The sequence below is a fragment of the Berghia stephanieae genome, chromosome 14 (genome assembly GCF_034508935.2).
Source record: "Berghia stephanieae isolate SIO BIC M18660-M18661 chromosome 14, UCSD_Bste_1.3, whole genome shotgun sequence".
NCBI classification, from domain to species: domain Eukaryota; kingdom Metazoa; phylum Mollusca; class Gastropoda; order Nudibranchia; family Aeolidiidae; genus Berghia; species Berghia stephanieae.
Genome location: NC_088373.1, coordinates 19,243,465 through 19,258,464, shown reverse-complemented (window position 1 = coordinate 19,258,464; position 15,000 = coordinate 19,243,465). Strand labels below are relative to the sequence as shown.

At 37.5% G+C, this 15,000-nt stretch overlaps 2 protein-coding genes across 2 annotated transcripts in view; both read left to right on the top strand.

The window, feature by feature from the left end:
* LOC144959469 (uncharacterized) overlaps positions 1-15,000 on the top strand; it is a 103,276-nt gene that overhangs the window by 63,895 nt on the left and 24,381 nt on the right. The gene's annotated exons all lie outside the window — the stretch shown is intronic.
* On the top strand, positions 9,048-12,238 carry LOC144959821 (uncharacterized). Its single transcript, XM_078892600.1, has 2 exons — positions 9,048-9,135; positions 10,710-12,238. The coding sequence occupies exon 2, from the start codon at positions 10,728-10,730 to the stop codon at positions 11,826-11,828; it is 1,101 nt and encodes a 366-aa protein (XP_078748726.1). The 5' UTR covers positions 9,048-9,135; positions 10,710-10,727; the 3' UTR covers positions 11,829-12,238.

Below are 15,000 nucleotides of genomic sequence, written 5' to 3'. Positions count from 1 at the left end.
ACCGTTGTTGACGACAATAAAAACGCAGAGTGTTTCGCTGAATTGGTTGAAATCCTGGACGATAGTTCATTGTCACTTATCATCAGAGATGCGAGAGACAACGGAAGAAAAGCTCTAAAAATGTTGAGACAGTACTACCTGCCAAAAGGTAAGCCACGAGTCATTACATTATGCACTGAGCTCACCTCATGAGGACAACTAATCCGTTACTGATTACATTATTCGCGCGGAGCCGGCCGCTTCATCCGTTCGTGACACAAAAGAAACCATCAGCGATAGCATTCTTATCGCCATGATGATCAAAGGCTTGCCCAGCAGCTACAGTTCATTCACAGCGGTTATCGCCATGATGATCAAAGGCTTGCCCAGCAGCTACAGTTCATTCACAGCGGTTATCGCCATGATGATCAAAGGCTTGCCCAGCAGCTACAGTTCATTCACAGCGGTTATCGCCATGATGATCAAAGGCTTGCCCAGCAGCTAAAGTTCATTCACAGCGGTTAACACACAAAAAGATCGATCTCTAACATTTGCTGAGTTTAAAGTCGCTTTAAGAAATTACGAGGACAATAAAAACCTCCAACAATACCGACCTAACAGCTCGTCAGTGATGAATGTATCCCACTCTCACTCTCAGTACTCTCACTCTAAATTCAACAAAAAAGGGACCAAGAACCAAAGTAGGTGGTGTGATATCTGCAAAGTTAACTAACACGACACTACTTTTTGCAGAAAAAGAAATACGCCTTCTTCGTCTACAACTACTAGACCCAGCAGATACTGCAATGTGTGCAAAACAACAAAACACGATACCCAGTTCTACAGGCGGCTAAAAAGCGCCAAATCTGTCATAGCTAATGCAACTACTGGTATTCAACATCAACCTTCACCAAATTCGTCAAGTGATTTCGTCTTCACCTGCGGCAACTTGTCACTCAATTCTCTTGACAATTCGTTCCTTGTCGATAGTGGCGCTGCAATTCACATCGTGAAAGTTGAAGACAAATTTGTCGAATTCGACAAAAGCTTTAATGCGGCGCAACACATTATTGAATTGGCTGACGGAACGAGGCCAACCAACATTGTCAAAGGGAAAGGTGATGTGATTGTCAGTCTTCGTGACATGAATGGAACGAGTCGTAATGTTACACTGAAGGATGTGCTATATGTGCCCACATTTAGGCAAAATATCTTTTCAGTGAAAGCTGCAACGGACAGATGGGGCCACAGTCCAGTTTTCTAAAGATAATGGATTTCTTTCACCGGGTAATTCAGATACCCAATTCGAGATCAATAAAAGGAAATTTGTATTTTCTGAATTGTGTTAATGATAAGATTATGGACAATTTAAATTCTGTTCGTGTCCATACGCTGCAACAGTGGCATGAAACTATTATTGCAATGTGAGAGACATTTTAGCATTACTAAAGGTCGTAGATGGAATGGACATTTCTGATGTTGATAAATTTCGAGCAAAGGACTTTGAATGCGAGACGTGTATTCTGGGTAAAATGACTCAGACTATTAATCGAAACGCTGATTCAAGATGCTGTGAAATATTAGAACGAGTGAACATTGATCTTTCTGGTCCGATAGAACCGGTTTCTATTGATGGACACAACTATGCTATGTGTTGTATAGATGATTTTTCAAATCTAACCATGATTTATTTCCTCAGGATGCTGTTGAAGCAATGCAAAATTTCATTGCTGACATGAGACCATACGGTTCTATTAAATCTGTCAGGACAGAGCAAGGGGGCGAATTTACATCTAAGGAATTTAAGACACTCCTGCGATCGAACCAAATCAAACATGAAATGTCTTCGCCACATTCGCCACACCAGAATGGTACAGTGGAACGCGGTTGGCGAACTCTTTTCGGTATGTCTCGATGTTTTCTCTTGGAGTCAAAATCACCCAAATATATATGGACATATGCCACAATGGCTGCTGCTTACACCAGTAATAGGTATTATATTCAAAGAATCAAATGCACCCCTTGCCAAGTATTTACAGGGAAGAAACCAAATATCTCAACTATGCAATCTATTGGGACTAAATGTTTTGCTCTTACCCAAAATCCCAAGAAGTTAGGCAATAGAAGCGAAAAAGGTGTCTTCATTGGGTTTGACAAAGGAAGCCCTGCCCATCTTGTTTACTTTCCGGAAAAGGAAATAATCAAGAAAGTACGAGTCGTGGAATTCGCAAAGTCTGACATTGACAATGATCCCAAACCGAATAATGAGAGTGTCAGTTCAGATGTCGTGTTTGACCACAGTGTCTTTCAGAAGAGCAAAGCGAATGTTAGTTACCCTACACGTACAAATGATGATCCTTCGCATGTCGACATTGATGGATCCGAACCCAATGCGAACATTAACGCTGACCCTATCATTGATAGTGACACACCAAACAAAAGTACGAAATCCATGCGAACCCGCTCACGACCCAAACATTTGAATGATTTTTACATTGATGATGAAGTTGATGATCATTTGAATTTCACTGTACATTATTGTTATAATGTTTCTGATGCACCATTACCAATTTCTTACAATGAAGCAATGACAAGCAAAGATTCCCTAAAATGGAAGAAAGCTATGGATGACGAAATGCATGCTTTGAGGGAAAATGACACTTTTGAACTTACCAGCCTTCCTAAGAATATATCAGCTATTGGGGGTCGTTGGGTGTATACAATAAAGAACGGACTCAACGATGAACCAAAACATAAAGCTCGATTTGTCGCAAAGGGCTATTCTCAGATGCCAGGCATTGACTATTATGAGACATTTTCCCCCACGGCACGCATCACATCAGTTAGGATCATGAGAGAGTTAACCACAAAATCGATTTCCATCGTCTTAATCGCTCCGATACGACACAGTGTTAACACCTAGGTTCAATCATATCATAGAGATATAAGTTATCATCTGTAATTAAATAACGTTGCTGGACGGACGTGACATCAGATTATTGAATCCTATTTCACATAACATAAATAACATGAGTTTCATAATCTTAACCACAAAATCGATTTCCATCGTCTTAATCACTTCGATACGACACAGTGTTAACACCGAGGTTCAATCATATCATAGAGATATAAGTTATCATCTGTAATTAAATAACGTAAGCTAATCGGTCAATTAACTCACATCTGAACCAAAGAAAAAATACATCCCGTAACCCATAAAAGATTAACTTTAAGTGTTCAAGATCTTGCAAAAACAGGGTTGTTCAAATATCAATTAAACTGAGCTTTGAGCTTTGAGCTTTTACAGAATGCAATATCCACAAAACGTGTGCTCAACGCGCTTTACATGGGGGTCTCTGGCCAACAGCAACATTTAACATGTAGGACGGGACATGACGCCTGTTAGGCGATATTACAATTTTTTTCCGATAGGACAACGCTGTTAACGGCCAGGTATTCATTTTATACCTGAGTATGGTGAGAGAATGTGAGTAAAGAGCCTTCTCCAAGGACTCAACTATGCGCCGAGCGAGGCTCGAACCCAGGACCTTCCGATCCGAAAGCGAGTGTCATACCACTAGACCACATAGCAGCACAAATTAACAATTTTTCTTTTCAGTTAACTCTCTCTTTACCGACCAAATTCATGATTCATCCAGAAATGTTATACCAACCCATCACAGAACTTGACTGTTTACACTCAAATTCATTAGAAATACATACATACATACTAGATATGCATATTTTTGTTCAACCTAACAAGCTTTATAAAACCAAGATTTTTCAAAAAATGTTGTAACGTACAAAACAAATCTGATTAAGAAACATGTTCTTTGTATCGTAACAAATGTGACGATTTTCCTGTAGTTGGTAAGGAGAGGGTTAATGTCAATTTCACTTATTTTACATCTAGGCCACCTGTGGATGAAAGCAATTCAGGGCGTGGATCGCTAATTTGAGCACAAATTATTTAAACACTTGAACGATATATTTTGTGTTAATAGGGAATGATATTAGCGAAAATCCGCGAGGACGAGAGACGCATGCGCGCAACCAACATGACGTTCTCTCTCTAATAACTTTTCCGCCGGTGACGTCACAGACTAATGGTGACGTCCAATCAAGGGACGCTACTCTTCCGCTAATATCATTCCCTATAGATCTACTATCATCCAATTTGTTGGACGAGCACCCATCATTACCTTCTATGAGAATTGACTCGCTGACTGCCGTATTCTGGAGGGAAAAAAAACCGTGTATCTATAAATTTGGCCAGAAAACTCGTCCTTCAAATATCGATCGATTTGAATAACTCTCATCTTGGCAAAAAAAACTCTCAAACCTGGGACTTTAACAAAGACTTTAGGAAGTCCCAGGTTCGAGGGGTCTTTGGGTTCTTTTTTACGAGAGTCATTTAAATCGATCGATATTGGAAGGACGAATTTTCTGGTCAAATCCATAAAAATAATATCTTTTTGTTCCAAAAACGGTTAACAGGTTAATGATGATATTGGCAGATATAAGCTGTGCTTGTATCAATTATTCTGGCATTAGAGAATCTTCAACTATTTGGGGAAGCCATTTAATCTTTAAACTTAATTAACACCAATTTTCCTGTTTAAATATCAGTTTGAAGTTTTTATATTAGTGAGGTAATTAATGCCTAATTATTTCACAACTCTCCCTTCTCTTAACCCATTCCTTAACAGCCATTTTCAGAAATTTTCCCACAATTTCATATCCACCCAACACAAAAATATTTTTTCTTACTCAAACAGAAAAGCAACAAGTACATTATATGCATAATATTGATCAGCAAAATGAACTCTATAACACAGTGTCACGTTTTTATAGCTAGTTATAATAAAACATTGTTCTTTAAATTGTGTGATTTACACAAAGAAATCTGAATGATAAAAGTGCTGGTTGGTTAAAAAACAAAATGACGTGTTTAAAAAAATTATAGCCAGAAAATGTATTCATCAAATATCAGTCGATTAAGATACATGAATCTTGTCAAAGTCTATTAAACCTGAGACTTCATGCATAAAGTCTCATGTTAGAAAGTTTTGGAAAAGATTCGTGTTATTTTAACTCTCTTCTTACCAGCCATTTTCAGGATTTTCCCTAAAACTTCACACCCACCTAACACAAAAAATTTTTATCACTCAGAAATTGACGTCTAATAGCAGTGAAGGTCTTGCGATACATAATGTCATTAGCAAAACATGCTCTACAACACACTGTTCATTTTCTTTACATTTTATGACGTGCAAAAGAACTTTGAATAAGAAAAATGTTGGTTTTATCGTGACGAATGTGACGATTTTTCTGCAGTTGGTATGGAGAGGGTTAAAATGTTGGTTGTATCGTGACGAATGTGACGATTTTCCTGCAGTTGGTACGGAGAGGATTAAATCAAGCGATATAATTTTTTTAATGTGTTTTGTTTTGTTTTGTTTTGTTTTAAAATTATGACAGAACTGTGGTATTTTCATCTTCTCTTCTCTATGAGCGTCTGTGAATTATTTTGTTTTCCTTCTAATTGGAACTGGAGATCCCAGTGATAAAAGTACGTAAGTCACATTTTTTTAGCTCATAAGTGATATAAGTTTTAACTCTCTCCTTACCAGTCCCCTATCTCAATAACACAATCTAAGTCCCCTATCTCAATAACACAATCTAAGTCCCCTATCTCAATAACACAATCTAAGTCCCCTATCTCAATAACACAATCTAAGTCCCCTATCTCAATAACACAATCTAAGTCCCCTATCTCAATAACACAATCTAAGTCCCCTATATCAATAACACAATCTAAGTCCCCTATCTCAATAACACAATTTAAGTCCCCTATCTCAATAACACAATCTAAGTCCCCTATCTCAATAACACAATCTAAGTCCCCTATCTCAATAACACAATCTAAGTCCCCTATCTCAATAACACAATCTAAGTCCCCTATCTCAATAACACAATCTAAGTCCCCTATCTCAATAACACAATCTAAGTCCCCTATCTCAATAACACAATCTAAGTCCCCTATCTCAATAACACAATCTAAGTCCCCTATCTCAATAACACAATCTAAGTCCCCTATCTCAATAACACAATCTAAGTCCCCTATCTCAATAACACAATCTAAGTCCCCTATCTCAATAACACAATCTAAGTCCCCTATCTCAATAACACAATCTAAGTCCCCTATCTCAATAACACAATCTAAGTCCCCTATCTCAATAACACAATCTAAGTCCCCTATCTCAATAACACAATCTAAGTCCCCTATCTCAATAACACAATCTAAGTCTCCTATCTCAATAACACAATCTAAGTCCCCTATCTCAATAACACAATCTAAGTCCCCTATCTCAATAACACAATCTAAGTCCCCTATCTCAATAACACAATCTAAGTCCCCTATCTCAATAACACAATCTAAGTCCCCTATCTCAATAACACAATCTAAGTCCCCTATCTCAATAACACAATCTAAGTCCCCTATCTCAATAACACAATCTAAGTCCCCTATCTCAATAACACAATCTAAGTCCCCTATCTCAATAACACAATCTAAGTCCCCTATCTCAATAACACAATCTAAGTCCCCTATCTCAATAACACAATCTAAGTCCCCTATCTCAATAACACAATCTAAGTCCCCTATCTCAATAACACAATCTAAGTCCCCTATCTCATAAACAATCTAAGTCCTTCAATACACATCAATATTCATACACATCTAAGTCCCCTATCTCAATAACACAATCTAAGTCCCCTATCTCAATAACACAATCTAAGTCCCCTATCTCAATAACACAATCTAAGTCCCCTATCTCAATAACACAATCTAAGCTCCACCTAATCTCAATAAACACAATCTAAGTCCCCTATCTCAATAACACAATCTAAGTCCCCTATCTCAATAACACAATCTAAGTCCCCTATCTCAATAACACAATCTAAGTCCCCTATCTCAATAACACTAAATCATAAGTCCCCTATCTCAATAACACATAGTCTAATACCACTAATCATTCAATAACACAATCTAAGTCCCCTATCTCAATAACACAATCTAAGTCCCTATCTCAATAACACAATCTAAGTCCCCTATCATAAACCAATAACCACTCATCAATCTTCCTACTATCACTAGTCCCCATTCAATAACACATAAGTCCCCTATCTCAATAACACAATCTAAGTCCCCTATCTCAATACACATCTAAGTCCCTATCTAATACACATCAAATCCCCTATCTCAATACACAATCTAAGTCCCCTATCTCAATAACACAATCTAAGTCCCACTAATAACACAATCAATCCCTACCATAACAAATCTAAAGACCCACTATCTCAATAACACAATCTAAGTCCCCTATCTCAATAACACAATCTAAGTCCCCTATCTCAATAACACAATCTAAGTCCCCTATCTCAATAACACAATCTAAGTCCCCTATCTCAATAACACAATCTAAGTCCCCTATCTCAATAACACAATCTAAGTCCCCTATCTCAATAACACAATCTAAGTCCCCTATCTCAATAACACAATCTAAGTCCCCTATCTCAATAACACAATCTAAGTCCCCACTCAATACCATCTAAGCCTATTCAATACACAATCTAAGTCCCCTATCTCAATAACACAATCTAAGTCCCTATCTCAATAACACAATCTAAGTCCCCTATCTCAATAACACAATCTAAGTCCCCTATCTCAATAACACAATCTAAGTCCCCTATTCAATAACACAATCTAAGTCCCCTATCTCAATAACACAATCTAAGTCCCCTATTCTCAATAACACAATCTAAGTTCCCCTATCTCAATAACACAATCTAAGTCCCCTATCTCAATAATACACAATCTAAGTCCCCTATCTCAATAACACAATCTAAGTCCCTATCTCAATAACACAATCTAAGTCCCCTATCTCAATAACACAATCTAAGTCTCCTATCTCAATAACACAATCTAAGTCCCCTATCTCAATAACACAATCTAAGTCCCCTATCTCAATAACACAATCTAAGTCCCCTATTCAATAACACAATCTAAGTCCCCTATCTCAATAACACAATCTAAGTCCCCTATCTCAATAACACAATCTAAGTCCCCTATCTCAATAACACAACATATCTAAAATCCTAATCTCAATAACACAATCTAAGTCCCCTATCTCAATAACACAATCTAAGTCCCCTATCTCAATAACACAATCTAAGTCCCCTATCTCAATAACACAATCTAAGTCCCCTATCTCAATAACACAATCTAAGTCCCCTATCTCAATAACACAATCTAAGTCTCCTATCTCAATAACACAATCTAAGTCCCCTATCTCAATAACACAATCTAAGTCCCTATCTCAATAACACAATCTAAGTCCCCTATCTCAATAACACAATCTAAGTCCCCTATCTCAATAACACAATCTAAGTCCCCTATCTCAATAACACAATCTAAGTCTCCTATCTCAATAACACAATTTTATTTTTGCATACTCAATATAGCGAGCGGCTATGTGGTCTAGTGGTATGACACTCGCTTTCGGATCGGAGAGTCTTTGGTTAGAGCCTCTCTCGGCGCATAGTTGAGTCCTTGGCAAAGGCCATTTACTCACATTCTCTCACCATACCCAAGTCTAAAATTAGTACCTGGCCGCCAACTGCGTTTCTCTGTCCGAAAAAAAATATAATATTGCCTTATAGGCGTCATGTCCCGTCCTGTATGTAAAATGTTGCTGTTGGCCAGGGATTCCTTGTAAAGCGCTTTGAGCACGTTTAGTGGATATTGCGCTAAATAAATTCTCGATTTAAAGATTAGTTTTAAGTCTAGAATGCTTTCACTATTCCATTTTCTTCATTCTTACTGGCGTTCGCGAGAGTCAAATAATAATAATAATAATAATAATAATAATAATAATAATAATAATAATAATAATAATAATAATAATAATAATAATAATAATAAAATAATAATAATAAATAGTAATAATAATAACATTAAATAAATATAACTCCCGTTTTTATTCTAAGTAAAGAGCCTTTTCAAGGAACTCAACTACGCATCACTCAGAGCGGGTTTCGAACCCTGGACTTTCCAATCCGAAGGATAGAGTCATACCACTAGACCACATAACAGTAAGTCGTAATCTGTGTGGGGGGGGGGGGGTGAGGGAGAGCGTTTTTGCTAAAATGTTGAAAATGTGTTTTAATAACAACGAGATTCTTCAGTAAACGAGTCTACAAAATCATGAAAGTAATGGAAACAATTATATGAATTATTATTAAACAAGGCTAAGTGACTGACGTTGAAGGGCGTGGATGCATTGATCTGCTACTTGCTATATAAATTCACCATTCACATCTAGCTTGACGTAGTCATTGACATTTTCTTGGATTCCAATACCAAGTAAGTATAGATAGAATGAAGTTGACGCCATTCGGGTCTTTGTTATTGTTTTTTGCCAACCGCGTTTATGAGTAATTCTCACTAAACTGTATCAACCAGACTATGAGGCTACACATAGTTTTGTGCGTTGGTCCGTTTTACTTCCGGATGTCAACGTTGTGAGCTTCTTAGCAAAGCGCATACTATCTATAGCTGCTGTTTCTATAGCAATATTGGAGACTTGAATTTTTCAAAGTTCTTCCCATGCCAGTTAAATTTCCATTTTATGTCAAGACGCCTCAATTCTCTGAGATTTAAGTATGACTAATATAATTAGATATGTTTTATTCTATTTTGTTTTGTTTTTGTTTTTTTGTGTTGTTTTTTTTGTAAATAATAATAATAATTAATTGATTAATTTCTGAATTCAATTTAATTTTGTTAATTTTTTATTTTACTTCTCTATTCCTTTATTTGTTTGTTTGTTTGTTTATTTATTTATTCATTTATTTATTTAATTATACATTTATTTATTTATCTTTTAAACTTTAAATTGTCATGTGGATATAATTGTTTCCATTACTTTCATGATTTTGTAGACTGGTTTGTAAATGTTGAAAACTAAAATACATGACATCTGAAACAATGTAAAATCATAGTTTTTCATAGACTTATGTATGACTATTATTATCTTTGTTTCTTTCATGATTATTTTTGTCATTAATATTTCGTTGTACTATGAACTTTTTAAATTCATAATTCATTCGATCATGACTAGTTTTCAATTACCAGTATTCTATGGTCGTATTTTTCGATATAATAATAATAATAATAATAATAATAATAATAATAATAATAATAATAATAATAATAATAATAATAATAATTTAGCAATAGTTTAGCAATTGCTTGCTACCCTTTGGGTAGGACGCCAGTCTATCGCATCGTACCTCCGCTAGATCTAACATACCCAGCTACCCAATCACTGCTGGGTAGACGTTGGGCGGAGAGTGGGGGGGGGTGTCAGAAAAAAAATCCCGACTGCACCCGGGATCGATCTCGCGACCTTTGCTTGTAAAGCGAGTGCTCTACCAACTGAGATATCCCCCCCCCCCCACCCACTCAAAAAGAAAAAACCAAAACAAACAAAACACGATTTAATTTTTTTTTTATCATTTCAATTGTAAATTCACCTTTCGGGTTCCCAGTCACCCCGGCAGAATTTTGTTTTTGAGACGACGGGTGACAGATTTACACCTCTTTTGCTGTTGAGTCACGTGCACATATCATGATTTGTCAATAAATGACTGATTTTATTTTCCAGACTGAAATCCAAACGAAAATGAACTCGACAACGGAAGACCAAGAGTCTATTCGGAGAGTATTGCTCAGTGTAGAGATGTACAAATTGTTGCGAATCTGCGTCAGTTTGGTTCTCACAGAAGCAATTACAGCAATGGGGATTGTTTCCAACATCATCAATTTGATCATCTTCTATCGACAAGGGATCTTTTCAAGCAGCCCTAACGTGATCTTTGCAGGAATTTCATTTTCTGATTTTGGTGCCTGTTTCTTTACATTTTTGGGAATTACATTAGAGATTATCTCAAAGTTTTCAGGAGGTTCTCGTACTACAGCTAATAGTTTATCGTACATATTTCATCAACAAATTGATCCATTCTTCAATGTGACAATTTGGATGACAGTTTATTTGACTTTTGAGAGAGTTATCTCCGTTTGCTTTCCTTTCATGTCTAGGACAATTTTCACCCCATTTCGATCATTGATGGTCTTTATCTCATTCAATGTTTTAGGAATTGCTCTAGCAATTCATCACCGAATGTCTTACTACCTGGCATGGCGTATTGATCCGAGAACAAATAGATCTTATCTTGCACGTTATCGCTTTCGTATTTACCCAGACAGCTATGATTTTAAACTCATGTATTTATATCTAACAGCTCGATTTCTGACCATCCCCTTAATTATTCTGTGCAACATTATCATGTTAAAGACAATTAATACATCTCAAAAATTTAAAAAATCAGCTGGGGTCTCCTCTGTGAAAACGACACAAAATAATTCTGTTCCTACAAAAACAGAGTGCGAGAATCCAACTAATCGCAAGGACAATTTAACCCCTGGTAGCGTTCCGAAAAACTATCCAAAGAGCTCCAAAGAGATACATCTAGTTCGTATGGTCGTTGCGATATCAATTTTGTTTACAGTCTGTTTCTTACCGAGACTTGTTTTCATTGTTTTGGAAAATATTGTTTTTCGCGGAGGTTACGTGTTAATGCTAAGTATTCTTTTAAATTTTTTTATTCTGTTGGAGAATTTGAATGCCAGTGTGAGTATATTCATATATTATAAAATGAGTTCCCATTATAGGCAAGAATTCAAGAAACTGTGGTGTTTCAAAAATCGAAACAATAAACAATGATTTATTGAAGGAACGAAGTTGACGTGACTCAGCTCTTTGTTATTATTTTTAGGCAGCCTGTCAGTGAGAAGGACCATGTGAATTATACCAATCAGACTATAAACGTTTAAGGTTCAAACCGGACTTGTGCGTTGGTATGTTTAATTTAGCTGGTGGCTGTTGTGATTATCTTACCTAAACGTTTAGCATCAAAAGGACAGATGTTCTGTGTAATAAAGTTATAATAAATGTGACATATGGTATTAAAACAATATTATTATATCGATGTGATTCAAGTAATAATAGTGCCATTTATTTATATTACACGACCTGTCCCATAAATAAATACCTTTATCTGGGCTTTTATATAGACCAATCTCCACTAAAGGTGCTCAATGCGCTTTACAGGGCGCTTCTAGCCAACAACAACACTTAACATACGATATTATATTTTTTTTTTGTCTAGACAGAGACAACGATTTTAACGGGCAGTTTCCCATTTTACTCCTGATTTCGGTGAGAGACTGTGAATAAAAGAACCTGTTCCAACCACTCAACTATGCGCCGCTCGGGACTCGAACCCAGGAACTTCAGACGAGGGGATTTTCATACGACTAGACCAATTTCAATATCTACTAAACGTGCTCGAAGCGCTTTACAAGGAGTTAAAGCCAACAGCAATATTTGCCATGTTGGACGAAACATAACGCTTATTATGGGATATTACATTTTTTTTCCGATAAAGGCAACGCTGTTAATGGCCAGATACTCATTTTACACCAGAGTACGGTGAGAGAGTGTGAGTAAAGAGCCTTTTCCAAGGACTCAACTATGCCTCCAAGAGAGTTATGCAAGGCCTTTGTGGAAGGTCAATGAGGAAGATGAAGACAGGGAAAAAGTGTCTGGATAGCGTCAGGGAATAGTCAGGAGTGACGTTGTACACGTCCACACAGAAGGTCAATGACCTAAATGTAGGGCAAGACCTTTGTGGAAGGTCAACGAGGAAGATGAAGACAGGGGGGGAAAGTGTCTGGATAGCGTCAAGGAATAGTCAGGAGTGACGTTGGACACGTCCACACAGAAGATCAATGACCGAGATTGTGTAAAAGATTGAGCTTTTATACAGAGCAATATATCCACTGAACGTGCTCAAAGAGCTTTACAAGGGGTCCCTGGCCAACAGCAAAACTTAACACGTAGGACGGGACATGACGCCTGTGAGGCGATAATACACTTTTTTTTTTCTTGCGGACAGAGACAATATTGTTAACGGCCATGTATGGTGAGAAAATGTGAGCAAAGAGCCTTTTCCAAGGACTCAACTATGCGCCGAGCGAGGCTCGAACCCAGGACCTTCTGATCCAAAAGCGAGTGTTATTCCACTAGACCGCATAGCCACACATGCGTAGCAAAAAGGAGGCTTCTCGTGAAGGAAACAAAGAAAATGGCACATGGCGTAGCCATCGTAAACGTATAGCCTGAAACGGACCACAAATACTCCTCAACAGTCGTAACGTCACTTCCTTCCTCATGACGCATGGTAACTTAGTAACACTGGCTCTAAACTATTGGAACAATGGCGGACGCCCGTATGAAATATTTCTCCGTCGAGCGTAAAAGCGTATCCAGAGGGGAAAAAAGCATAGATTTGATCATGTCTTGACTTTTATACATTCTGATCATAAGGCATATGAAAAGTTCTAACCAGCATGAAGAATAAAAAGGAATGATTTTCTTTGTTTAGAACCAAGATGGCCGCCGTTGCCGGGCGGCGTGATATCAGATTACTGAATCCTATTGGCGTCAAAAGACAAGTCTTTAGCCACAAAAGAAAACAAGTCATGAGTTGTATTCAATAGTTCAGCCAATGGGATCACTTGGTTCCTAGAAAACGACTAACGACAGCTCACTAGACGCTGTACAAACCCTAGAAAATGACGTCAAATGGTAAGTTTAGTGGGTTCTAGCGATAGCTACGGTTCTAGTGTCAGGCTATATGATAACAATGGCTACGGTTCTAGTGTCAGGCTATATGATAACGATGGCTACGGTTCTAGTGTCAGGCTATAAGATAACGATGGCTACCGTTCTAGTGTCAGGCTATAACTTAACGATGACTACGGTTCTAGTGTCAGAATATGATAAATACGGCTACGGTTCTAGTGCCAGGCTATAAGATAACGATGGCTACGGTTCTAGTGTCAGAATAAGACAACGATTACTACGGTTCTAGTGCCAGGCTATAAGATAACGATGGCTACGGTTCTAGTGTCAGAATATGATAACGATTACTACGGTTCTAGTGTCAGAATATGATAACGATTACTACGGTTCTAGTGTCAGGCTATAAGACAACGATTACTACGGTTCTAGTGCCAGGCTATAAGTTAACGATTACTACGGTTCTAGTGCCAGGCTATAAGATAACGATGGCTACGGTTCTAGTGTCAGGCTATAAGACAACGATTACTACGGTTCTAGTGCCAGGCTATAAGATAACGATTACTACGGTTCTAGTGCCAGGCTATAAGATAACGATTACTACGGTTCTAGTGTCAGAATATGATAACGATTACTACGGTTCTAGTGTCAGAATATGATAACGATTACTACGGTTCTAGTGTCAGGCTATAAGATAACGATTACTACGGTTCTAGTGTCAGGCTATAAGACAACGATTACTACGGTTCTAGTGTCAGGCTATAAGATAACGATTACTACGGTTCTAGTGTCAGGCTATAAGATAACGATTACTACGGTTCTAGTGCCAGGCTATAAGACAACGATTACTACGGTTCTAGTGTCAGGCTATAAGATAACGATTACTACGGTTCTAGTGCCAGGCTATAAGACAACGATTACTACGGTTCTAGTGTCAGGCTATAAGATAACGATTACTACGGTTCTAGTGTCAGAATATGATAACGATTACTACGGTTCTAGTGTCAGAATATGATAACGATTACTACGGTTCTAGTGTCAGGCTATAAGATAACGATTACTACGGTTCTAGTGTCAGAATATGATAACGATTACTACGGTTCTAGTGTCAGAATATGATAACGATTACTACGGTTCTAGTGCCAGGCTATAAGACAACGATTACTACGGTTCTAGTGTCAGGCTATAAGATAACGATTACTACGGTTCTAGTGTCAGAATATGATAACGATTACTACGGTTCTAGTGTCAG

Coding starts and splice junctions, on each gene's coding strand:
- LOC144959821 (XM_078892600.1), top strand. CDS start 10,728: ATGAACTCGACAACGGAAGACCAAGAGTCTATTCGGAGAGTATTGCTC.